This window comes from Calonectris borealis, chromosome 2 (assembly GCF_964195595.1).
Source record: "Calonectris borealis chromosome 2, bCalBor7.hap1.2, whole genome shotgun sequence".
NCBI classification, from domain to species: Eukaryota; Metazoa; Chordata; class Aves; order Procellariiformes; family Procellariidae; genus Calonectris; species Calonectris borealis.
This window is the reverse complement of record NC_134313.1, coordinates 98,321,494-98,349,185: the sequence shown is the minus strand read 5'-3', so window position 1 is coordinate 98,349,185 and position 27,692 is coordinate 98,321,494. Positions and strand designations below refer to the sequence as shown.

Below are 27,692 nucleotides of genomic sequence, written 5' to 3'. Positions count from 1 at the left end.
AATAAGTGGATGGCTGTTGTGAGTTTGCGTAAGTGCCTTAACATCAGTTTTTAGGATTGTGTCTAGTAGGCAGCCAGTGCTAAGGTTAGAATTAGGATTTGTGCATAGGACCTATGGGAACTAGCCCTCACCTGAAGTGTTGGTGACAGGTAGTATTGTGTATAATGAAATCTAGGGTTCGGATTCAAGTTTGGGTCAGGATTCAAATTAAAGTTTACATATATTCAAAGATGAAGATTCAACATTGTTTAATGTGAATTCTTTTCCAAATGGCAATTCAGGTCTAGTCTTCCATATCAATACAGGTGAGCTCTATACTCCTCTCTGCAGGCCTTATAAAACTGAACAATAAACTTAACTCTTCAGCATTACTGTGCCTAATCCTAACTGTGGCTATAAAGTAAGAATTCCGTGAACTTCAGAGCAAGATATTCAAGAATGTTTATAACAACTCGATTTACCTTGGTGAAGAATGCAGCGTTTATCTCGCTTCTTCACCTCCCTTCCTCGCTAACTTTAAGCATAGTGAGCCTGCTTACACCACCAATCCAAAACACAGCATTTGGACCCTAGGTTTACCATAGCACCCTGTGCAAAATTTGAGTTCTTCTGTCTGTTTTTCCAAACTTCAGCCCTGCCTTCATTACAGATTAGAAACCTGCTACTGTCTGCAAATTAAGAATAAGGAGTTCCATCGGAGGACACCAGCCTTAAACACACTTCTCTGGTTCTAGGGAATTATGACAGTAATCCTGACTCTCCAGTTCCTGCTTACTCTAACCCTAATCCTAGACTAGGCACCTTCTGTGGTTTGAAGGATTTAAGGGAAATAGTTATACTGAAGTGTTCTATTTAAAGAAAGCGTACAGATCTGGAGGTTGTTACTGTTAGATACAAATAGTAGAGTGTCTCTTTCCTAAAATACTGTAAAATTACATATTTTTCTATTCTTTTTTTTTTTTTTTTTTTAGGATCTATGTGAGAATGACCATGTTCTTCTGTCTCCTAAACTTTATCTCTGGATCTCAAAGTAGCTATAATTTGGAGGAGACTAGTGAATATCCTGCTGCGTTATGAGAAGACACTCACCAACGTAAAACAGCCTGGAGGAAGATTTCTCTAAGAAAATCAAAGAGCATAGAATCCTTTAATAAAACAGAAGACATTTAGAATTTCATAATCTTTTGGCTATCCGGATCTTAAAAAAAAAATGAACCGTTACACAATCATGAAACAACTAGGTGATGGCACCTATGGCAGTGTGTTGATGGGGAAGAGCAACGAGTCAGGAGAACTTGTGGCTATCAAAAGGTATGTAACATCTAAAATCAGTAAAGGTACTTGCAAAAGCTTAATTTTCACTTTTAACTTTATTGTTGTCTGCCATCTGTGTAGAATAGAAAAAAATGTCCCTTTTCTTTTTAAGGAAATTGACATAACAAAATTAATTTTATTAATTAAGATGCTTAACAAGGTGATCGTGGGTCAGACTTCAGCTAACAGATCAGTAGAGACATACACATCAGTTTGTATAAGTTACTGATTTATCTTGGCTTATAAAATTGCATGCTGCTTTTTTTCCGTTTGAATATGCTTCCTTCTAAAAACGTTGTTAGGCTAACACCAAACGAAAAGCAAAACTGAATGTGCAGTTTGTTTATTTATATGAATTGTAAGAATACTCGTCTTAATGGGTAGATTTGAAATACCTTCCCACCCCCCAAATCTTTTTAGATACTGCATTGAGTTTCAGATATTGTTACAATGATAAATACCAGGTAACAATCTGGTGAGATAAATAAAGGCTGTCTCCTTGGATCTAATAAAGTTGTGTTGCGCATAATCATCAGTGATGTCATACTTGCCTAAAAAGATTATTACAAAACAACAAAAATTGTTCTAGAGGGGTAGGGAAGTTCCTCTTGTATTCCTACAGAATTGCAAGCAGGATGTAAAGCGTAAGTTGAAATACCAGAAATAGTATGTTGCTGATTTTTTTCTCCATTTGTGGTTTTACTGCAAGAAGATAATTGTAATATAATTGACTGACTTTTGTTTTAAGAATTTCTGAGAATTTCAGGTTTCTCCATATACTCCTAGTACTGTCACCTAAGTTAATAATATTAACCTAAGCTTAAAAAAAAAAAAATCTGCAATTGATTATTTTCATTATTTTTAGGCAAAAGGAATATTTTTGTGGGAAGTGTTTTTTGTTCTCATGTTTTTAGGATTTGGAATTCTTTGGTGTGATTTTTTTTTTTTTAAGTTTAGGATTTGAAGGGGGAACAGTTTTGGTTGGAAATACGTTTATTTTAAATGAAAATCTTGGGTTTAAATCTCCCTGCTCTAGCTGCTAGAACTTTACAGAGACACAGCAAATAACATGACATTCACAACCCCATCCCAAGATCCGAGCAACACCGAATATCCATGTTTGTATCTATGCAGCCTTACACATAATTGTTCTAAAGCATTCTGTACTGTTCACTGAAAGTAGTTTATCTTGGACTTGTATTTCAGAATGAAAAGAAAGTTCTATTCATGGGATGAATGTATGAATCTGAGAGAAGTCAAGGTAAAGTGGTGAACATACCACATTTAAAAACAGTGTCTGCTTAGGTTTGCTTGAAGGAAAAGGGCATCTACAATGTCCAAGCATAAGGCCAGACTCTTTGAACTCTTTAAATGGGGGTGACAGATTCCACAAAACCATGGGCTGCTGGCACTGCTGGAGCTCCTGCTGCGTTGTGGAATATCCCACTATTCTCAAGCAGTGGCCATGTCTCATAAGCAAGCCTCTTGTCTTTGAGAGAAGATAAAGAAATTGATTTTGTGTGTGTGTATGTTTCTGTGTTTTACCATCCTGCTCTTTCATTTTACTGGCAGATTTCTAGCTGTATATCCCGTCCTTATATCTTGTATTTGGGGCAGTTGTAGAAAGCACTGGGAGTTTTGGCTAGCCACATGATAGAATAAGACTTGAAATCCTGGGCTTAAATTCCAAGTCATCCCCTGTTTCAGGCATCTGATTTTCTGTATATACAAAACTCCCTAACAAAGGAGTTGGGTATCCATAATTTAGGTTTAACTTAGTGGAGATTGCACGTAATCAGTATCTCCAAAAAGAACACCTGTAAGAGACTCCTTGTTCATGAAAGTTTCACAACAAAAAAAATGCTGGGTTTTCTTGAGTTCTGTGAGCAAGAGCTGTTACGGCTTCAGAACTGTAGAGAGTTAGGTTTTTGTGTTAATCTTCACTCCAGCTATGATGTAATCCCTCGAAATAGAAGTTCTAAACTACTATTAATATCATTGCTGCTTTTATTTTGAAATTAATTTAAAATGCTGGTTTGTTGTTCTTTTAAACAGAGATTACAAGATAAAAACGGACTATCAGATGGATATGTTTTGTAAATTCTGTGCTAGAAACTTCTACGTGTTAAAAATTTAGTTCTGATAAAGAATTAAAGTCACTGTTGAGTTATCTGAAGCCATATTTTGTTCTATTACAGTCTCTGAAGAAGCTAAATCATGCCAATGTAATAAAACTGAAAGAAGTCATACGAGAAAATGACCACCTTTACTTTGTATTTGAATACATGAAGGAAAATCTCTATCAGTTAATGAAGGACAGGTATGTCTCTTTCACAGAACAAATAGTGTGCTATCATGCTTTATTTAATGATTCTTATGCTATCTTGAAGAACACATTGGAATTTCTGGTTTTGGCTCTTCTTGCAGCCCCACTGATGTGAACAGGAGCTGCTGCGCCTGCTTACCTGAGGGCAGAATTCTGCATTGCTCTGCTTTTGGAAATAACAGTTTGTTCAGTTGTTAACACGATAGTTTGCGTGTCTTTGGTGTGTAGAGCCATGAGAGAAATTCCAAATACTTTTTTTTTTTTCTTTATTAGCCTTCACTTTAATGTATGAAGGATTGGATAAACACTGTTCATCCTGCTTTTGTTCATGGATTTGGCTTAAGGTGGGGATGGTCATCTGCATGTACATGCGTGCATGCTCGTAAGAAAGACTTATGTATGGACTAACTGTGTGATGTTGCAATCTTGGCAAAGAGTACATAGCAAGGCTTGCAGGATGGACTTTGGAATAGGATCTGCCTTTTCAATAACATTTTTCTTTGCTGAATTCTTTTTCCTTTAATGTGTGTTTCCTTCAGACGTTGTCATGCACCTTTATCTCCTGATGTGCAAAGCTCTTAGGTTCGCATCCTGAGACAGCCGCTAGCGATACTAGCGCAATGTTACCCTGCAGCTGACAAGCATTGCTCTCAGTCAGGGTTCCCTTAAGGGTGCCACTGGGTAACACACCTACCACAGTGCTGCACTGTGCGGTCTCTCTTCCTTGCTACATTACTGTGCATTCTGTTTTCATCTGGTCAAGCACACTACTGGCCAGCTGGCTTCTACAGAAAGATAGGATCATGAACCTCTCTGCAGAGAAGTCCCTGTGCACCACTTAAAGTGAGTGAAATTAAGGCCTGGCAGCAAGTGAGTTTTGAGATGAGAGCCAGTTGCATCTGTCTTTCTTTGTGTGCAAGGCTTGACGGATCTGTTTTCATCTGTTCATGATGTGTTGTGCAAAATGAAGAAATACGTATGTTCGAAAATACATTCTTTTTTTTTTAATTATGTGAAGTTGTTAATCTGTTTTTTCACAGAAGCAAGTTGTTCCCTGAGTCAGTCATCAGAAACATGATGTATCAGATATTACAAGGGCTAGCTTTTATCCATAAACACGGTAGGTTTCATACTAGAGTTTAACTGTGTAGCACTTTTTTAGGAAATAAGATAATGCACAGTAATAACATGCATAAAAATATCTAGCAAAAGCTATTAATTATCTCTAATAAAAATTCTTATCTGCTTCAAGTATGGTGCATTTTTAAGCCATACCTGAAGTTACACTTTTTTGTTCTATAATCAGATATTCCTCTTTCTTTTTGAAAGCATAGGGTATTTTTCATACACTGTTCAGTACTTTTTTTCCACCTTAGTTACCAGACGAATAAACTAAAGAAACCTGTATGCTGTGCTATACTATGCATTTCTGTTTCCTCAAAAAGATCTATCTAAGGAGCATTGATACTTTACAGATGGCAGTTTCTGCTGTCTTGAGATACTATAACTAATATGATACCCTACATCTAAAAAAGTACTTAAATAACTTGTTCACTAAGAAATTCAAACAGCCTCCTTGTCAAATACAACCTGGATTTAAGTATCTTTAGAGCTGGGACTTTTCTAGCAATTACAAGCACAGTCTAAATAAGAGGTGCTGGGTGATCACAACAACAACAAAAAGTTTCACAGCATTTACAAAACTTTTAATTCTCATGTTTAATATCTGTCTGCAAACTGCGTTCTGAAATACTGGTATTAAGCTTCTTTGCATTTAAAAAAGTAGTGATTTTATTTTGTACTTGTCCTTCACATCACATTGGTATCCCTAAAACTTTTCAAAGGCAATAAAATACTAGCTGAAAATGAAATAAGAAACAATGTTCCCAGGGATCTCTGGCTTTCATGTACCCTGACAAGGCCTGTTGATGAATTCAATTAAATAATTAGTTCTGTTCAGTATTATCAAATATCCAGAAACTGCCATTTTATGTCTTTCTGATCAAGATCATATACTGTTCTCTGATTATTAGCATCCTCTTTTCCTTCCTCATTTCTACATGAAATAAATGAGAAAATTAGAATTTAAGAAAAACTGCCATTTCTGAGTTACAATATTAATATTCTGTTTTGACCATAAGTATTTGGGAATAACGGGTATGATAAATTTGAACATTTACATTTCACTAATAATTTCAGCCAATTTCTTACAGTGGTTGTCAGCTTCTGCATGCAGAAATCGAATGCTTTATTGAAATTCGCTTGCTACAATCAAATTGATTTATATTATAGCTAATTGTGTATACCAGTTAAGCTGCAGAATTGATTTGCTTAGCAGCTTAACTGCTGTCCAGGTATATAGGTACTCAAGCCAACACTAAGCATTAAAGAAACTTTATGTGCCTGCATTACTAATATTAGCATTCCTGAGCAGAATTTTGATATCTTTTATATGTCTGTGTCTGCAAATTGTTGTCACAATGATAAATAAACTAGTTAAAAATCATTCAAGGAATTTTATAAATCAAGTAAGTGTGTCAATTTTCCATTGCTCAATTTTCCATTATCCAAAAGTGACAAAGCAGTTGTAATTTTCGCAAAAGATTTCATTCTGAAATTGGTTTGTTATTTGATATTGCTGCAATAGTGAATTAATTTTCCTTAGTGTGTTAATGACAGTTTACATTTGTTAATTTTAGAACACTTGGTGTAATAATCACTGGAGGGAAAAAGTGTGTGCTTGTTGGGGGGAGGGTTACCATTCATTTATTTTGAATTAAAAAAAAAAGAAAGAGAAAAAGGAAAAAAAAGAAGCTGTTTTCTTCCAAAACATCCCAAAGTAAATTTTTGATTACTCTATTAGAGGTTGCTGTTTAAGTGATGACACAATAATTCTCCATTCATTTCTGTCTGGTCTTCTATAGGATTTTTTCATAGAGATATGAAGCCTGAAAACCTTCTCTGTATTGGACCAGAACTTGTGAAAATAGCAGATTTTGGTTTGGCTAGAGAACTAAGATCTCAGCCACCTTATACAGATTATGTTTCTACCAGGTGGTAAGTATATTAAGAAATTAATACGTTACCTTAACTAATTACCTTTCTCTTACCATTTCAATTTATCTATTATTTCCTTCCATCCTCATAGGTACCGAGCTCCTGAAGTTTTGCTAAGATCGTCTATTTATAGCTCACCTATTGATATGTGGGCAGTTGGCAGCATAATGGCTGAATTATACACACTAAGACCTCTTTTCCCAGGCACAAGTGAAGTAGATGAAATCTTCAAAATTTGCCAAGTATTAGGGACTCCGAAGAAGGTAAGACTTTTAGAAAAATTCACACAATAGTATTTTAAAAAAAAAATTTAAGTAAAATTACTATAAAACATTGAATGTTATCTCTCTTTCAGAACATACATATAAGTTATCGGGTTAGTTTCCTGCAGACTTAAGGTTTTCTCAACTGTATTTCTTTTAAGCTTCCATTAAGGCATGTAGTGCTAGTCTTTTGTGGTATATTAGGATCTGTTGTATATCATGCCATTGTGAGTAGCCTTGCTCTCCTCTGATGAAAACCAGATAAAATTGTTTAATGTAGTTATTTAAAGCTATGCATATTCGGAAGAAAATCAGAAGTCTTCTAGGATTTCATTTTGCCACAGCCGATTTGCTTTCCTTTCCTGAAAGTGTAATTCTTCAAGGCTGGTACCCAGAATTTGGAGCTTATGGAAGATATCATAAATAAGACAAATTACGCTTTTCTTATTTTTAAAGCATAAAGGAAACATTTGATCTCAAACACAGGTATCTCATAAAATATTATTAGCAATAAAAAGTAATGGAGGAAAAATGTGCGGTATTTTAGAGAGGAAACAATTATTTTCAAATATTTAAAATTACAAGAAAGGTTTGGATTGTATATATAAAAATGTATGCAATTATATTTACTTCAGTTAAGTTGTTTTAGCAAATGGATACATGAACATGCAAGAAAAGAGTAAGTTTACCTTCAAAATTTTGAATAAACTGAAAAAAGACCATATAATATAAATATTTTTTTGAGAATAAGAGATGGCAGATGTATATCAGTACTTTATGAGCGCAAACAGAACTTTGTGAAATAACTGACTGAACACAGTGTCAGATCTGGAAAGCCTAAGGGTGGGAGAGAAAAACATCAATGTCATTGGTGTTCTACTAATATAAAATAAAGCATAATTCTTGTCCAGTAAAGGAGCTTTTATCAATAGAGAGGTGAGGAACAGAAAACTTAAAACAGAAATAGATTAAGCTTAGCTAGGAACATGCAGCGCTTGAGGTGGTGGGAAAACACCCAAGAGAACGTACTGAGAAACAGGCGCAACTCATGGCAGAGCAGAGAGTAAAAGGTCAGAGGTGGAGAGTTATAGACGACATGTTGTGGAAGTGAAAATTGAGTCTAGAGTGAAAATTGCGATGATGTGTGAAACAGTGCTTGCTATGACAATTGTGCATTAGAAATAATGTGTAATATGAGCGCTATTTTAAGACTTGAGTTTTCAAACAGATGTTATGTTTCTTAGGCAGCTCACAAGTGTAGGATGGTAAGAAGAACATTTTGATGTATATTAAGAGTATCCGTGAAAGAGAACAACATACTAACTTCTGGAACATTTTTAGTGTATAGCATAAACAAGTTCTGGAAGTGCAGGGAGATCAGAGAGAGAGATTTTCACTGCGTGTAGTAGCAGAGTAGTACTGAGCTGTCTGCTGTGGTTTTTCTCTAACCTTATAAGCAGTTGAACAGAAGCAAATCATATCTGTTTACACTTTGTCGTTTCCTGACTAGCAAGCTGATTGCTTGGGAAAGCAGGGAGCGTTACCAACTGAGTATTTCAGAGAAAACTGTAGCCTCTTCTAAAGACCCTAAGGGTTAGAGACACTGTAAGTCAGCCCTCTAGGATCAGGAAGGTGTAATTAGTTCCTTTGTGCCCCTGTCATCTGCTGGGCAGGCTTGGGAATTTTATCTCCTTACCACAATGCTAAGGCATTCTTCAGGGAGATCACAGTGTAAGAAGAGTACGTAAATATTATGATCGGAATTATCACAACAAATGATGCATGTGTTACAAGTGAAGTACTGTTCTGCATTCTGAAAAACACCAGCAGTTATTTTAATAGTCTGGTTTTGCAGATAGTGTTACAAATAGTATTTTTTTCAGACATACATTTTCATTTATTCCATTATCCTGCAATAAGGAATTACAGGAATTACGCCCAGAAGCTATCTTCATTCCAATTTGCCTTCCTTTGTTTAAGTCCGTAATACCGTACTAATGACTTCTGTGAGTTTGGTTTTTTTAAATAGTGACAGGCAACTATTTTGCTTTATTTTATAAATGGAGTTGCTTTATCTATTTATTTTATAAATAAAGCAATAAGTTGCACCATACAAGTACTGGCATACTAGGAGTATGCCAATTTAATGAAAAAGCTGTTGACAATGTGAAAAGGAGAGATTAATGAAATGCATTTTCATTAGTTGAAGGTTGGCAATGTCATTTTAAATAATTCCAAATTCATTTTTTTATAAATTGAAATGTATTTTTCATTTTTTTTGTACTTGTACTATTTTCACGCTATCCCTGTACTTCACCAGTTCAACACTCAGCCCTTGCTACTTTGTTCTAAATCGTTCCTTTATCACTACCTCTGGCAGACAGAATGTCACCAACTCCAGTAAAGGAGGGGGATGCAGTGGAGGAGGAAAGACTCTACCACCCATTAATTTAAATGAACAAATTATTCTCCGAGGTGGAATAGGAAATCACTTGAAGTCTTGAGACTTACTTTAACCAAACTTGGTTTATAATTATATTTGAGTTCTTTGATTACCATAGACTGTGTTAACAGAGCTAAAATTGCGTAAGTTGTTGATGTACATAAGAAGATGAGTAATAGCTAACATGGTGTCTTAAGACCAAATTCTATCGAATTAATCCAATTTACTCCTGTAGCAGTGTAACAAGCTTTGTGGATAGAGGAGAAGCACTAATATTATAGGTTGTGTTCAGTAAGGCTTCTGACGCTGTCTCTAATAACATTCTCATCAGCATATTTATATAAACAAACTGCATGATAAGTGCATAGCTGTTTTGAAAGCCTTATTTAGAGAGTAAGATTTACTGGTTTGCATTCAAAATGAAAGATAGATTGTATTAAAGGCCTTCTGATGGAATAGATTTTACTTCTTAAGTTGGTAGATAGCAGGCTGGGAAGGATTCAGTATGTTAGAAGACAAGATTAGAATTCAGAGTTTCTTATAAAAATTAGAGATGTAGCTTTAAAAGTTTTCTTCAGTAGTGTGTAGAGTGCTGTACCTAGGCAGGAATAATCAGCCACCTAAATATCTGGGGATAATTATCCAGCTAACACATCTGTAGAAGAGGATGTAGGAGCTATATAGTGCATTGTATGTCAACAGTATTTTGTTGCAACAAAGACAAATACCATACCAGTGTGTAGAGAAAGGAGTATTGTCCACTGACATATGAACTGATCTTTCTGTTCCACTTGCTATATTATATCCAGTTATAAGTTTTGCCTTTCAAGAGAGAAAAATCAGAGTGCAGATGTGGTAGCTTGACCCTGGCTGGATGCCAGGTGCCCACCAAAGCCGCTCTATCGCTCTTCTCCTCAGCTGGACAGGGGAGAGAAAATATAATGAAAGGCTCGTGGGTCGAGGTAAGGACAGGGAGATCATTCAGCAATTACCATCATGGGCAAAACAGACTTGACTTGGGGAAATTGGTTAATTTATTACCAATCAAATCAGAGTAGGGTAATGAGAAATAAAACCAAATCTTAAAAAAACCACCTTCCCCCCCCACCCCTCCCTTCTTTCCAGCCTTAACTTTACTCCCGAGTTCTCTACCTCCTCCCCGCCAGCGGCGCAGGGGGACGGGGAATGGGGGTTGCGGTCGGTTCATCACACGTTGTCTTTGGCGCTTCTTCCTCCTCAGGGGGAGGACTCCCCACACTCTTCCCCTGCTCCAGCGTGGGGTCCCTCCCACGGGAGACAGGCCTCCACGAACTGCTCCAACGTGAGTCCTTCCCACGGGCTGCCGCTCTTCGCGAACTGCTCCAGCGTGGGTCCCTTCCACGGGGTGCAGTCCTTCAGGAACAGACTGCTCCAGCGTGGGTCCCCCACGGGGTCACAACTCCTGCCAGCAAACCTGCTCCAGCGCGGGCTCCTCTCTCTCCACAGGTCCTGCCAGGAGCCTGCTCCAGCACGGACTTCCCATGGGGTCACAGCCTCCTTTGGGCATCCACCTGCTGTGGCGTGGGGTCCTCCACGGGCTGCAGGTGGACAGCTTGCCTCACCATGGTCTTCTCCAGGGGCTGCAGGGGAATCTCTGCTCCGGCACCTGGAGCATCTCCTCCCCCTCCTTCTTCACTGACCTTGGTGTCTGCAGGGCTGTTCCTCTCACATATTCTCACTCCCCTCTTCAGCTGCAGTTGCATGGTTTTTTCCCCGTTCTTGACTACGTTATCCCAGAGGCGCTACCACCGTCGCTGATGGGCTCGGCCTTGGCCAGCGGCGGGTCCGTCTTGGAGCCAGCTGGCATTGGCTCTGTCAGACACAGGGGAAGCTTCTAGCAGCTTCTCACAGAAGCCACCCCTGTAGCCCCCCTGCTACCAAAAACTTGCCACACAAACCCAATACACCAGAGAAGAAGAAAAACTTAAAAAGCCTAGACCCAGGAATTCAGTTGTTTGGGTTTCTTTAGCCTATAGAAAGGAAGACTGGAAGAAAGGAGAAGAAATACACCTTTTAATGTATAAAAAGGCTGTTCTAGAAAGAAGAAAGAAATAGTCTTTCGTGGTGTCCATGGATGATAGCACACTCAGCAACGGTCTTGTATTGTCGTAAGAAAAATCTACATTTTTCTAATCTTGAGGAGAATTAAGCTCTGGAATAGACTGTTTAGAGTGGTTGTGGAGTGCCAGAAACTGGAAGCTTTTTGAGACTAATACCTGTCAGGAAGGGACAAGAGCATGGACTAGAGGATCTCTTGAGGTCTTTGATAATCCTGTGATTCTGTATTCAAACAATGCAATTATGAAGCAACTAAGGACTTCAGGGTTTACTTTTGGAAAGTTAAACACGCAAAAAAAAAAATTCATCTGGTGGTCATGGCTTTTTTCTGTTGTAGTAGTGTCTAGTTGTAACTTAATCATTACATTAATCATTGTAACTGTAATCTTAATGGTGGAATCAGTGGTATATTATATAGGCTGCATCGCGGTTACACAACCATGATCTGCTGGGTGTAAGGGCCTCACCTCTGCTATTCCCATAAAGAAGGTATGTCGAAGTCAGCTGTTTGAGCTCATTTCTGTGGTAGATGGGATGTTCGGCACTGCTCCTGGTACTGCACTCTCTTCTTCAGATAGAATATGTCCAAGTGTGGTATCCACAATGACAGTTCCACCTTTACCTACAGGAGAGCTTGAGAAGGACTGCCATTGGAGACTGATGCTGCGTTCACTGGTGGTGTAACAATTGTAATGGAAAATAGGAATGCCCGTTTTCCACTATATAGGAAGGAGCTACGCAGACCAAGTGTGACTCAAGCTGCATAAAATTAAATTTGATCTAATACCTCAAAGCTATATCGTCTGTTCTTTTTTGGCACTCATTTTTCTTTCCTTTGAAACAGAGTGACTGGCCAGAAGGATACCACCTTGCTTCTGCCATGAATTTCCGTTTCCCACAATGTGTCCCTATAAGCCTAAAAACTCTCATCCCAAATGCAAGCAATGAAGCAATACAGCTTATGAGTGATATGCTGAACTGGAATCCAAAGAAGAGACCTACAGCAAGTCAGGTCTGAGCACCTGAATGATTAAGTATAAGACTGAATTTTCTTGCATTGTTAAAAAATTGTATATACAGAAACCAATTGATTGTCATAATACTGATGGCCAGAGAAATGAGTAGTAGTGAGGAGAGAAAGTTCTTAAACCTGTCTCAGCAGATATCATAAACTCTTTAGTTATTTCTGCAATGTTGTCTTATCTATTGGCGTATTCTAAAACTTCCTCTGTACAGGACAGAGAAAAATCTGCGCTGCAAGTTTCCTGAATTGTAACTACAAATCACTTCTACTGCCGCCTTTTTCCTCCCCCATATGTACGATGGGCGATACTGAAAATTAAGCTTTGCTTTTTGTGGAGCTGCAGATGGAATGCAGTATGGAAGAGCTAAGGATTATTTTTCCTTGGAGGTGGGACCTAAACTGTACTAAGTGATAAAGAAGGAACTTTGTGAAGAACATACCAATAGGTCACACAGGTCACAGTCTTTCTTGAAGTTAATTTTTAAAAACATATTTCAAGTATCAAAGATGGTTACATTCTACTGATTTTTTTTTTAGGTATTCATACCTAATGCAATCCTATTTAGAAGGTATAAAAGGGGAGTACAATTGGGAAAGAAAAAAGACATATTGCAAGTTATCCTAGGTGGATGTAATGTGATTTCATAAAGTGATTCAGAAGTGGTTAAGCAGATGGTACCAAGTAAAGCAACCATTCCTCTCCACTTTATAAAGCATATCTATTGTTACAGTCACTGAGATCTAACTGGAGTCCGGTGCTATATATCCCTACACAGAATACTGCATGGTGCTTTATGAAAGCAAATAACCATCTTTTGCCCAAATGAGTTGTCAAGGAAGCAGCTGCAGCAGTTGTGTAATCCACAGCCAAAAGGGAGAGTTTAATGGACATACATGGAAATGTGTACAAAGGCAGCAATTCTCAAGTGCAGCTGAGGCAAAACATCTCTTTGAGAACTAACAAAGAGTAGGACCCTACCCAGAAGGAGTAGCAGAGTGTGTTGTTTTGACATAGGAGGAGCTGTGTTAGTAAGGTATGTCTGTGCTGTGTGTCTAGCGGTGGACATGAAAAGGTCAGAGAAAAAGAATGAAATGCACATCTGCCTGAAGACAGACGCTGTAGTTTCCTAATAAACATGAAGGCACAGCAAGCACAGTGAATGTACTTCAGAGCAAAACAAAAACGGGGAAAGCTGGTGATAAGAAAATGAAGGGGAAACTTTGCTCATTAACATCCTCTAATTGTAAAACCCATGCATTAATATTAAATGGCAATCATCACACTTCTGTTTTTTTAAATTAAAAAACAAAGCTGTTCATCAAGTTGCCAAAACGTAGTTAGCAGTGGAAATATGTAATAAAGCATGTGGTAAAGGTAGTGGAGGCTACCTGTTTTAAGATTGAAATTTGTTACTGCATGATTATAGAATAGTGTTGAATGTAAAATGCACCTCAAAACACGGACTCCACAAAACCTAGAAGTAAAGGAGGGAAAGAAAGGACATGACTGCTGTAACATGTACAAGTGGATCCATCTTACTAAATTACACGATGGGAAGGGTTTAAGATACAGAACTGACAGTTATCAATACACACTGTTTACATATGATCTTATTATGCATCCATCTTGCATTTGTGCTGTAGAGCTTGCTCAAATGCTTCAGAAACCTGCTTAGATCCTTGATGAAGTTACCAAAGTCAACTTTTTGAAGTAAAATTAGTATGTTATATCTTCTTCTCCAGGCTTTGAAGTACCCTTATTTTCAAGTTGGCCAAGTTTTAGGACCTCCTCCACAGTATCTGGAGAAGCAGACTCCTGTTAAACCAGTTCAGCCAACAGAGCCAAAGCCAGCTTTACCTAAACTGGAAGCTATATCCAAGCCAGAACCTCTGTCTTCACCTGATGTACCTGACAAAACACAGCCACAGCCCCTGTCAAAGGTTAACCACCAGCCTCTCCAGCAAATTCAGTTGCCTCAGAATACAGCTAACCAGCAAGTACCAAAACAGCAGCAGCCACAGGCACAACCATTTTTTCCAACTATCAATAAAAACTCATCGCCAGTAAGTTTCTTCAATAAATATTCAGGTGGTTTTATTCAAAGTTCTTACTATATTCAACCAGGTAATTCCTTGAAAATTGTCATACTTTTTTATTAGAGGAAATACAGAGAGGTAATTAGGGACTAATTAAGGATATTACTGGCCACTTACTGAAATTTTACAGCGAATCAGAAGAATAGATTGCCTGTAACAACAATGTATGTTCATTTATAATAGCTTTTACTGATGTGCCTATGCAGTAATGTAGTTACAACAACTATCGTTTATTGACCTTTGAGAAACAATTCACAAAAATATTTTTAGTATACAATAGAGAAGTGGAAAGAGAGAACTTCACTTGCCTCAAGCAGGAAAATACCTGAGAAAGCTCAGAGTCTTGTTTATGATGGTAGTTCTCCGACTACCGCCTGTTGGCTACTAGTAGATAGCTGCAAAGTGAGCAACACTTGTAATCACATGGAACTTGACACTTCATCCAATTCCTAAGCTTGTAAGATTTTTAGCAAGATGAATATTAAACTTTGGTTTACAATCTTCATTTTGCTTTCCACTTATACCCACTGAACTACAATATAAAGTATGTTAAAAATAACAGGTATTCAGAAAATACTGGAAAGCAAACTACGGTCAGGTGAAAGGACAACTTTAAAATTTAATAATTTCTTTAGAAGAGAATGTTAAGGGAAGTCCTGACTAACTCCTGTTATTTGCTGTATTTACTTTGGGGCCAAGGCAATTGGCATTCATAAACCCTGAGCGTGATTGCTGTGAATGTTCTGCACCACTATGCCCTACTTCTTGACAGTTCATCTGCCGCTGTCGAGAGCAGGAGTTCAGCAAGATACCAGTAGCAGAGGCTGAGCACTGAACTGCCTCTGCAAATAGAACATTAACTTCACTACTTCAGATAGATCTGAGCAATTTAAGGATGACAGTCCAAAAAAACTACAAGTCAAAATACCTGCCAGCATCATTATTATGTTTTGTGCTTAAAATCATTCTAATTCTATGACCAGAATAGGCACAACACAGTGGGAAAAATTATCTCAAAGTTCTTAAGCGGTAGTTAGGAAGTGAACTAGATACAAAATATAAAATTTTAGAATTGAATTGAAGCTTTTTCCTATTTCAAATAGAAACAAGCAGCTAGTGGCCCTGAGAATGGTGCAGCAGGTCCTAAAAGCTGCAGAAGACGATGGGGTCAGACTTTGGTAAAGGCTGTGGATAGCTGGGATGACTTGGATGACACTGAATTTGGAATGTCATGTTCAAAGAAGCCTAGCATTGCACTGTTAAAAGAAAAGAAAACCAAGGAATGTCTTTTTAGGTAAGTCCTATAATTATAAAATCGCAATTTTTTTAGTAAACAGTTTCCAGTAGATTTATAGATTGATTAAGACAAATCTACTAAAATTTAAGTCACCAAGAGTCTGCAAGAATGCAAAGAGCTGTATGAGCAGACCAGCTTTGGGTGTGGTGTTGATATGGCGCCAGTAATATCCAAACTGAATCAAATTTGTTTTCAGGCACTGTATGGTTTAGATGTTTGTCATGTTATTAAGAAACTGTGTGTTTTACTAAAATCAGATATACTAACTTAATATCCTTTGTCAGTTAAGTTAGGGAAAGTTCTGCTACAGATACCCACATTTGGTTTTATTCAGTAGTGTTGGATACACTTTTTTTCTTTGAAGTCCCAGGTCAAACTCTCATGAGGTATGAGATTTGGCTGTTACTTTCTGTGGGAATAAATTCTACTGATGAAGGCAGGGTAAGAGAAGAGCAGTGTACTCCTCAGGCTAGGGTCAGCTTGTGGTATTCTGAGCTGGAGTTGTTGGTCACATTGGTTGAACATTTTGGTTTTTCAGTGTGCCAGAACCAAAAGCTTCATGCTGTATCCAGCCAGGAGGGGAAAATAAGGTTCTGATGAGAAATGATTCTGGAAGATCAAATACATCAGCAAAACAGTACTATCTAAGACAATCAAGATATCTTCCTGGTAAGGATAAAACTCAATACATACGGAAAATACAAGCTGAGAACAATCTATGTACAGTAAGTTTAAACTTTAGATTTCACACTGGATAATTTCACTTTTCATAACCAGGCTAGATTTTCAAATTTTGGACTAAATACCTTTCCCAGAACATATCTTATCACAATTGATGCAGAAGGTCCTGGCTATGTAAACATGGACGGGAGCTCAACGCTGCTTGTACACCATAAAAGTTCATAGGCCCTCTTATGACCAGTAATGTATAAAACCCTCAGTAATACAAATCCAAGATCTCTTGGATTCCTAGGAATATATCCTGATTGACCATAAGCAAGTGTATTTGAGGACTAAAGAAACTACCTATATATAAATATATAGTGCGTTGTTCTCAGTTTTGCAATATCAGGAGGTTTGGGTTTTTTTGAACTTAAAAGTTCTGATAAGCAGAATTACCCTTCTTGGTAGGAAGTGTTTAGAAATATCAGCCACTTGCACTGGTAGGAATTCACCACTCACTTTCCTTCCCAAGGCAGTCATCCTCCTTAAAAATAAATAGATAGCTAGTCTAAATCTGGGTGATTTTATCAGGAAAATAACATGAAATTATGTAATTGCTAGGAATAGGAATGGGAAGGAGGAGAAAGAAAAGGGAATGTTGCCTTCAGTTAGTATTCTGAATACGTTCTATAATCAAATGACTGCCTTGGTGTCTCACTTAGTATCTTTTCTTTATTGCCATGATGGTTTGCACAATTACAGTACGTGTATCATGACTTCTACTGTAATCCATATATGAGAATTCAGGTAGCTCACAGAGGAATTCCTGATTGTCAGGCAAGTTGTTTTGTTACAATGTATCACTAATTTCTCAGGAATTCATTAAGCCAGCGATGGCTTCTGAATATTGAATCACTTCTTGAATGTTAAATAGGATGCCTAGAGCCTCAAGAGTTTAAGTCCAAAAGGGAAAAAATAAAGGGGTGGGGGAAGTAGCGGGGAAGCTTCCCTATCTAAAGGTAACACAAATGGAAAGTTCATCTATATTTCTTATGTTTTTTAATCTTTTTTTTTCTTCTAATGTCTCTTTGGTTTTAGTGGAGTTTTCAATGAGAAAGGCATAGATATAAAAAATAATTAATATCAGCTCTTAAGAGAATAATAGCTCCAAGAATCATACTTGTTATTTATCTGCATTACTTTAGTTCTGTTACCACTAGACCTGGAAGCTACTTTCATGCTGTGTAATCCCATTAACTCTTGTAATGCTCGTAACATGCTGAAGTAACAAGAACCTCTTTGTCCTACTTTTTAACTTACCTCTTGAAGAAATAGTTTATTTTCAGCCATGAGAATGCTAGTTTTTGATAGGTATTTTTAATTTGTGTTAATTGTTTGAGAGTCAAAAATATCAATAATGAGATTATGGTTTTATAGAAACCAAGTAACTGCACTAAAAAGGCTTTTAAAAGTTCTCTTGAAAGCATGGAGAGAATTGTTCTTAAATCAGTGTCTCTAGTTTTCATGGTTTGGCTGAAAAATCTAACCTGATTGATGGACATTATTCTTTTACATTAATGGTGTTTACATTACAGCACAAATAATTCAGCGTTTGACTGTTCTAGAAATGTCCATTTTTCATTGGTTGAATTGTTTGAAAAATGATATTTATAACATTTTCCATAATTTGTTTTCTAAGGTGTAAACCCTAAGAGTGTCTCTTTAGTAGCAGTCAATAAAGAAGGATCACATGGAACTTGGAACAACCACTTGTTTTCTAAACCGCTGGCACATACTGGAGGAGGAGTGACTTTCAACAGAAATGCTACAGGTAAAAGTGTAATTAAAAGTGGTCACATTATATCTCATCATACTTTGTTTAATTAATTTAGTTAAGACCATCTGGTTTAACTTCTGTTGTCAGGCTTAGCTTCTAGGCTAACATTTTTTTTTCTTGTTTTAACGACAGACTCGTAAAGTAACAACTTCTTCAGATGTAAACTATGTATCTTGCTTTCAGAGCACAAAGGAAGTATAGACCAGCCCCTATTATAAAGTTCCGTCAAGATAAATTTTGTCCATAATCCTCTTAGACCATTATTTTACTGTGTTAATTTAAGAAAATAGTTTGACCTCATTACTGCCTAGTCAGTGTGCCGTGGAACACTATCAAACAGCAGTCTCAGGTATGAAAACAAGATGGTGGGTGGTGTGCTCATGTAATAAAAGTGCTGCTTAATATTCTAAGCATGTCTTTTAACAATCTACTAGCCTTGTCCTAAATACCTTGCTGCATGAAAAGTCCCCTTATTTTCAGCAAGGAACTTGCAGTAAGGTGCCTTTTGGTACTATGTTTTGTGAAGAACACTATTGTCAGCATTTTATAGAGTGAAGACTAAGACTAGTTAAACGGCTTATCTAAGATTTTACTGGGGAAAGCACCAGACTCAAGACTAAAATCTATCTTCCGACCACTCAGCCCTATGTACTTTAAGTACATAGACCCATCACCCTGTTATGGGAGGTTTCCTTGTTAACAACTTTGCAGCCATTGTCCAGCTAGCATGAGTCACTCCCAAATACTTTAATGCCAATAAACCACCTAGCCTTACATGCTTGTACAGAAAGAACTTTAGAAGGTTTGTTTACATGCAGATGCTGCACCCCTTTTTAATAGAACTTTAGTAGCCATTCTGCAGTGTCAACAAAGCTGATTTTCCCTCTGAAAGTCAGGTGAGCTGTAAATCGTTAATCTGAAATATGTGAAAGATTTTAGGAAGTGGAAAAATAACAGCACCTACCAGAATTTTGATGGAATGGAACAGACTTTTTTAAGCAATCATCATATGTACCTTTTTGTTTTCCGAAATATTGTATCTGGGTGCCTCAGAATTAATTAATATATTCATAAAATAGTCTTGCAAGGGAATTAGGCACAAAGAGGCAAAAAGCTGTTTCCAAAAGTATGCACCAATAAGCTAGACTTCTACCTATTGAATTGCACTGAAAATAAGATGAATGCTTATGGTAAAAATCCCGCTTTTGTCTTACTGTCTTACTTTGGGTATCTACCAAAACTTTAAAGGAAAAAAACTCATTATTTTGTATGTTTGAAAATACTTGGTATTATTTCCATCAGTATCTTAAATTGCATGTGACGTTTCATATACTGGGGAGGCAACAACATCTAAGACAGACACACATAAAACCAGTATAGCTGGAGCACCGATCACGGAAATACAACACATGTAAATTGTGTTTGTTTTCTTTTTTCATATTGACAGAATTGAAAGTTGACACTGTGCTGTTTACTGTTTAAATAACTATGTTTAGTTTATTTAAGTGCTTTTTTTTTTTAGCTCATCCACAACATTTCCCTAAGGTGAAATAAGATAAGAGCAAATACTTACAGATGCTTTATTTACGAAGAATTGTAAGGTTATGATCAGTCAACTTTGCAGATACGCCTGAGTGCTTAAGCCTTGTGATTTATGTATTTGTGTGACTGCAATGTGATCGCATTGTTCATAAATCACATTTTTATTCCATTATTAGAAAGAACCTTGTAAAGTAACTTGTTAGAGTAACATTTCCTGCTTGAGAAAACACAGGATTGAGACATTAGATATTTATTATTTCTTGCTTTGTTTTCCCTCATTTCTTTTACATCACCTAGCCAGGTTCTTCATACACTTTTTCTAAAGCTCTGTCTTTCCATCTTTTTCTTCCTTTCATTTTCCTTGTCTACAGATGAGAACTTAATTATACCTATTGAAAAGCTATCATGCAAAGAAAAGTTGAATGAAAAATTAGAGGATCCAAAAGGTAATTTATAGCAATTATAGCCTGGTTCTTTGCACATTGCATATATATATTTTACATTTTCTTGTAAAAATTGCACTTACAATGCAGATTCCAGATGATCATATACTTCATTTTCAGTTGTAAGCTGTTTTGTCAAACCTTGCTCTCTTCATTGTGACTTCTTCTGGACTCTTGGCACTTATTGTGCTTTAAAAGACAGAGAATATTTTATTACCCTAATTATAATCCACAGCATGTCACTGCACTGTTGCTGGATAGTGGTGAAGAAGCGATCCTAAAGCAGCAGCATATGCATCTCTCCTGAAGGTCTGCTTGTTCATAACAGCACTTGGGACTTGCACCGTTGACTGCATTCTGATTCTCTGTTACACTGATTTTACAGCGCTGTGATTGCATAGATTTTGGTGGAGTTACCTTAGTGTAAGAGGGTGGAAACTCAGGTTTCCAGGCAGCCTAGTTTATGGCTAAACACAGTCCGCTGCGAGCAGTGTAAAGCTGCTGGAATGTTTCACCTCTCTCCCAGTTTCTGACCCCGCTGGTGTGTACTGCCTTTGTGATACGTCCCTCTGCAACTATTCAGAGAGTTTTTTGAACTCAATACCCAGGACAAATGATTCAGTGACTTTATCCTTTATGAAGAACCAGGTATGTGTTGTTTGAGGTAGGGGGTACAGCCTGGGCCATGCTTACACTTGCTGACATCATGGCCATGAGTGCTTGCCTGTACACCTGCCGCCAGACCTCCTGGATGCCTGATGGATGAATACTTCTACAGCAAGAACCCCTTCTTTTGTACTGCAGTGGTCAGATAGATTTAGGCCAAACGTGTTGAGCACAAGAATACTGTTGAGCGCTAGTTTTCAAATACCAAAGTGCTTAAACTAGCTTCCGGTAAAGTAAGTAGCTGTAAGTAAAAGGTAAGATCCTGCCTTGCTCTAAAACTCAGTGTAAACCTTTCCATGTGGTCTAAGTTTAAGGAAAGTACTAATGAAATGTTCATCCTGCTCTGTCATTTTTATTCCCGCTGAATAGCGTATCAGATGTACTGGATGTGCGACTTAGCGAGTTTGTTAGGTGTAAAGGGTCCAACTAATATACAAAGCAAAGAATGAATACGTACTTTTTTTCGACAGACAAGCACTAGGGAGTTTTTAAAGAATACTCATACTTCCTCTTGTGATACTGCAAATACGTTTTGAAGTGACTATAAAAAGTAGGCAAGGTTTTCTGAATGCAACTGAAAATGCTAAAACTCTGTAATGTCAACAGGAAATCCTGGCTTTGTAAGTGGTGCTGCTTACAACCCATCAGGAGCATATATCCCTTCCTTTCATAAAAAAGAAGTTGGATCAGCTGGACAACGGATACAGCTAGCTCCTCTTGGTGCACCTGTATCAGGTAAGAAACATCCTTTTACCATACATATCTGAGACAAAGAAATGTTCATTTCCCATGCTTCCTACAAGATTTATTAGCCCTTAGTAAGGTTTTCCTCAAGTTTTGTAAATAAAATTCTTGGGCATAAGTTGTTCTTAATGTAAGTGAATTGAATGTAGGTGTCTAGAGGCAGTCCCAATACCCAGAGAAAATATTTCTACTATTATTTGTTAGGTAAAAGAGAAAATAAAGGTGCAAATGTTTTGTAATTCTAGAAGGTTTGGACCATTTGCTAAACTACTGTTCATTAGTGGTGAAAGGCTAAGCAGAATTGTAAAAATATGTAACTCCACAACTCTACAGTAAATGGTCATACAGATTGGACACAAATATAAATCCATGATTTATGTAGCTAGTAGGAATTGGTACAGTCACCAACTAGTAAGTATGCAAAATAGATGAATTCAAGTTTAAAAAAAAGCCTTATATTCGAGTGGATTTGGAGGAATTTTCTTGACAGTGACTTTCATGTAGCTTGGGGCCGTCTTGTGTGTGTCTTTAATCAGTTTAATGTCACTCAGTGCAATGGAACGATGCTGATGCATGCTTACAGTGGCCTCAACAATTTCAAAAAAGGCAAAGACTTTCATCAATTGACTTAGTAAATTCATAAATAATGTTAGAGATATGGTATAAGCAGTAAATTAAAATCATTTGCTCTCAGATACGGTATGAGCAGTAAATTAAAATTATTTGCTTTCTTATTTACTGGCCCTATCTAGTTGGCAGTGGTCATGTAAGGTAGGTTTTCACTGTGTCTTTATTTCACTATGTTGGCTATGTAAGTCTGCGGATACGGAGATGACACTACTCTTGTACCCATGAAACATCACAAGAGTGCTTTGTGAAGTAAAACTTTCAATGTTGCTACATTATAGAAGGTAAAAGCCAAACAAGAGAAGGCAAATGACCAGTTCTTAATAGTTATGATACAGTAATCATGTAGCTGTACATTGCATTAACAAACACATTGAAAGACTGTTCCATTCGTCAGTTAAAAACAATGTGGAATCTGTTCTGAATGTAACTGTTACCTTGGATCCTCTGCGGTATGGATGACATTCTGAGCACCTTCTTTGTTGGTATGTTTCTGATTCAGAGAAGATGAACAGAAGTGCTCAGGATGCAGGAGAAACTGGTTTGTAGAGCCGTTGTCCAAAACCCAACAGCACACTTCTCTAGTTAGTTCAGGGGAAATAGCAAGGCCCTAAACTAATCGTGAATTGTTTAACTAAAGGGCCTATGGCAGACCAATCTGATGTGGTCCTGCTTAATAATGTTGTCTTTTTCCTGACTTGCTCGTTTGAGTTACCTGTTTCCCATAGGAACTTGCAAGTGACTTCTGAGAAGGAGAGAGGGAGGGAGGGAAGGAAGGAGATGGCACGCATATATAAAATACGCTTAGATGTATGCATATTCTGCGTCTGAGTTGATCAGAAACCCACCAGGGAAGGCTGGAGCTGCACTTCGTTATCTTATCAACTCACCGCTGGAAGACAACAACGAAAGTTTTGATTTGTCGCAGTGTGTGGATCAAGAAGTTCACAGGAGTACGAAATCTGCAACTATCTCTAGACTGCTGTGAATAGCGAGAATGAAAAGGAATTACTGATGGTGATCCAAAGGAAAATAAATTCACTGTTAATCTGTAATTAGAAATGGAAAATGTGTAGTAAAAGTCAGAAAGGCTGACAGATGGAGGTCAATTAAGAGACTCTTCCATGTCCTGGAGAAGAGCAAGAATCCTGTTGCTTAAACCCCTCACATTTAGCCTAACCTCTGCAGACTTACATGGGAAGAGAGATAAGGATGAAACAAATGGCAGGTTTTTTTATCTCCTATCTGTCAATATTTGAACATTAACATTTTTGGTGACCCTTTGCTTTGTATTATTGAAACTGAAATATTTATGCTCTCAATTGTTTTTGCTCTCTTCATTTGTTCTGTTAAGTTTTTTAATGCCATGATTTAAATAATTTAATGTAGTATAAACGATCAATTTCTCTGAGGAAAACGCAATGCCAAGACCCACAAAAAGTGACCTTCGTTGCCAAGAGAGGTAAGCTGGAATCATACTTGCTGATGAAAGATAGGGAATGCTAGCCTACAATAAAAAAGAACAGTATTAGTTTTCAAAGAGGTGGAGACCTGACCCCCAGTTTCAGTTCCTTGAGATTCCTCCTTTTTAAATGTCTTGATCCTCACCTGTTCCTGAACAGGTTCAACCCAATTGAAAAATACCACCAAAAATAGGTGGTTTTCCTCCGTAACATGTTAAATTTAAAAAGAAAAGACTAAACTACGAAAGTAGGAATGGAAGGGGCAGGACATACTTTAGGAATGCTAAGGCAACAATGGTAAGGTATAGCAGGAGTATATATATTTCTTATATATACAAATCCTAACAGGATTTCTTCTTATATGTAAGAGATGTCCCAAATGACTGACTTTAAAGGCTTGGGAAAATGGCAGAATTGGTGATGAACATGAAGAAAACCATGAGCAGTCAGCCCCTGCAGCAGGGCAATTACTTTAATCACATGAAGCTTGAGGAAGTAGTGGCTATCTGTGAAATGCAGTGAAGGGCAAATCTGAGTAGGAAGGCTGGGAATATAGTAGTGCACTACTACCAGTGCCTGAGACCAGGTGGATGCCAACATAAGGGATAAAAAAACCCAAGGACTTGGAACAGATCCTACAAAAACGATAGAGAAACAGGAAATGGAGATGAAGAGAACTTGCCACCAGGTACACCAGGAGTTCTCAGCTAAGCAGGAGGGGAATAAAAGGCATAAAATCTCAAAAGGAACAAGAGGGTCTGCAGAAGCTGTCTTTCAGTCTAGGCTGTTTGGGTTTTAATAAGTTTAGCAATGTTATAATTATATGCTTTTTCAAGTATTTGAGATAGAGGAAAGAACACTTCCATTCTGTAGCCATTTTGTAATAGGAGATACAGAGTTGTAGACATACACATCAGTTTTTCCACTGAATTTCAGTCTCAGTGTTTTCTCATAGGATTGTTGCAAAACAAGTATCCAGTAGATGAGAATTACTAAGAAGATACACGAACTATAGGAAACATTAACCTTATCTGAAAGCAAGCATAGACAGCATATCAGAGACCAAAGCATCCTGCTGTTTAGCATCCTCGAGTACCACAAATCATCTTTAAGCTCTTATTCCTGTATCTGTAAAGGACTGAAATCCCTGTTGAGTCATAACTAATCCTGAGTTCTTGTTCCTTTCAGATTGTTCCTGGAAAACCAAAGCTGCTCGTGCTCAGTTACCAGGTCCTACTTTCAATTCAGCAGCAAAAACCATGACTATTTTAACTCGCCCACCAACAATTCAGCCAGTACATGGAAGAACAGACTGGGTGGCCAAATATGGAGGAAACAGATAGAAAATGCCATCCTATATAGATATTGCCTGAGCTATGTTCAGTTCTCCTGTGGTGGAAACCTGAAATGCCTACTTGCTCTCACTTTTCCTAAGACTATGCAATAGTAAAGAAGAAAAAAAAGACCTTGTGTTCTGTTACCTGTGTAATACATATAATACTACATAAAATACTGGCTGTAAAGTAGGATTTATTGAAGTATTTTATAACACATATTGCCAAAACTACTGCAAAGTAGATTCCACTTGACATTTTTCTATAGATGGATCTCCTATCCTCATACTCTTAGAACAACTGTCATGGTTGTTCGCCCAATGCAACGTCCACTATTGGCATATGCCTGCTTTCAAGTACACAAGCTAGAGCAGGGCTAAAGCAGAGCAGCACCAGGCTTTCAGGTATTGGCTGGTTCCTTACCAGAAAGATGAGAGTGAAAGCATAGATCGGGCCTTGTGAAGAACACCGTGCTCTCATACAAAGATTTCAGAACTCACTTGTACCTAAGAGTTACTTAGGGTCTGTAATGTGCAAATATTCATAATAGCAATGAGATCGTAACTCCTTGTAGCAGGACATAAGCAATCCACTTAACTCCTTGTAGCAGGACATAAGCAATCCACTGATAAATACTACACAAGCAAGGTCTAAAAACTTGGCCCATATATTGCTATAGAGTGATATAGCAATATTGGAAAATAGTTAAACTGAATGCTAGACTTACCTCACCAAGGTATAGTGAAGCCTAAAAATTAGATTATAATTTATAATTAACTTATGGCCATTTTTGGTCAAAGATCTGTGGAGATTTATAACTGTCCTGTCAAAGGAGTGTCACAGTGACATTTTAAGGAACCTGAATCACTGCAGTCTGTCAGTCATTTTAAGGGTGAATTAGCAAAAAAGGTATAAATTATCAGTAAACTCCTGTTTCTACATGTCTTTATTGGGTGATCAAACTAAACTATGGAAGTTGAATAAGCTACATGAGGGAGGATATTGCGCTGTTCTTCAAAGACATTGCTTTCTGGTTTAGATCTTAAAGGCCAGCTTAGGTACCTGAGAACACACACAGACTTTAATAATACAATACCTCACTGTTTATATGCTCATTCAGTACTTTCCCTGGCTTCTATGCTAAGTTTTATAGTAATATCCCGCAAAGGACCTTGCAACGTACAATAAATTGTTTTTAGGATGCTGAGCTAGGCTAATTCTGTTAACAACTACATTTAGAATAGATGCTTTAGACTTAGTAGTTACATTAAACCTGCCATTTTAAAGTACAAAATGAGTATGTTCTTTAAAGCTGTTAATGATTACTTTAAGCATTGTAAAAAAAAAATGTATTTGTATGGCTTTTATAACTGCATATAAAAATTTGAAATCCTGTTGTTGACCTAGTGTGCCATAATATATGGGTTATGTTAACTTACTGGAAATCAATTTAATCTAAAACAGTTGTACCAAAAAGTCAAGTATTTTGTTATGAAAATTGCACCTAAAGAAAATGCCACTTTAATACTGGAAGAGATATATAGGGATAGGGATATCTGGTTAGTAATGCACTAGAGACTTTAATTCAATTGCCATTGGTCTAGTCCTACGTATTTGTTATTCCCTTAATATTAACAGATGGCCCTATGCTATTTAAATGCATCTTAATTTATCTGTAGAATATATCTGTAACTGGCTATGGCAATGAAGGACAACCTCAGACTTTCTATAACAGGCATAAATGCACTGGTTTTATAATTAAAAACCAAGAGAAACGAATCACTCATCTCTAGTACAAGATGCCAGTGAGTTAGTTAAAATCACAGTCTGGTCAAGGAATTCACTAATAATGTGTCCATAGCTCACATGTCCATAAGTCACCTAAAGCAGAAAAATAAATAGGTACTATTTTTGGCACCAAATATGGCTAGAAGAAACATGCTGTCCTTACCATACGCTCGTGAACATTGAAACGGCTTTGACATAACCATAACAGCATTTACTTGTCCATAATCAAAGCATGACAAGTGTTAATAAATTCTTCTCATAAACAGCAAGAAAAAACAGTAATAAGAGGCTAAAAAGCTTTGTACAGTCATTTTAACTCTGATTCACTGATACACATTGAACTGTTAGTGCAGAAATGCCGTCTAATGCTCAAGAAATTTAGTATATGCTGATAAAGTTCCAAGGGGTTAAAAAGTATATAAGGCTCAAGCTTTTCTCTCCTCCCTTTGTCTGGATTACTACTGTTTCTCTTGAACATGAAAAGTGGTAACGAGTTCTACCAGCAGTTCTTAATTCAAGCTACTGCTTTCCAAAGCTTAATGCTTTGGTCTAAGAGTTTAAAAGCTTATCAGTCCAATTCCCTGCTTTCTATTGTCTTTATTCCATTAAAGGACAACTGCAGCCCAAATTTGCAAGTTACCTGATTTGAGACCAGCATTATACAATT

At 37.3% G+C, this 27,692-nt stretch overlaps 1 protein-coding gene across 1 annotated transcript; it reads left to right on the top strand.

Annotated features, from left to right (window-relative positions):
* The first annotated feature begins 1,022 nt into the window (after positions 1–1,022).
* MAK (male germ cell associated kinase) lies at positions 1,023–26,639 on the top strand. The gene is made up of 14 exons (XM_075142683.1): positions 1,023–1,311; positions 2,521–2,575; positions 3,513–3,634; positions 4,681–4,760; positions 6,565–6,697; positions 6,789–6,960; positions 12,345–12,512; positions 14,268–14,588; positions 15,725–15,915; positions 16,457–16,587; positions 18,281–18,412; positions 20,332–20,406; positions 21,676–21,804; positions 25,092–26,639. The coding sequence occupies exons 1-14, from the start codon at positions 1,211–1,213 to the stop codon at positions 25,244–25,246; spliced, it is 1,965 nt and encodes a 654-aa protein (XP_074998784.1). The 5' UTR covers positions 1,023–1,210; the 3' UTR covers positions 25,247–26,639.
* The last annotated feature ends 1,053 nt before the right edge of the window (positions 26,640–27,692 follow it).

Bases quoted from the DNA above. Each gene is read 5' to 3' on its own strand.
- MAK (XM_075142683.1), top strand. From the start codon at position 1,211: ATGAACCGTTACACAATCATGAAACAACTAGGTGATGGCACCTATGGC. The intron at 6,698-6,788 runs GTAAGTATATTA...CCATCCTCATAG, and splicing joins GATTATGTTTCTACCAGGTG to GTACCGAGCTCCTGAAGTTT. The intron at 21,805-25,091 runs GTAAGAAACATC...TGTTCCTTTCAG, and splicing joins TCTTGGTGCACCTGTATCAG to ATTGTTCCTGGAAAACCAAA.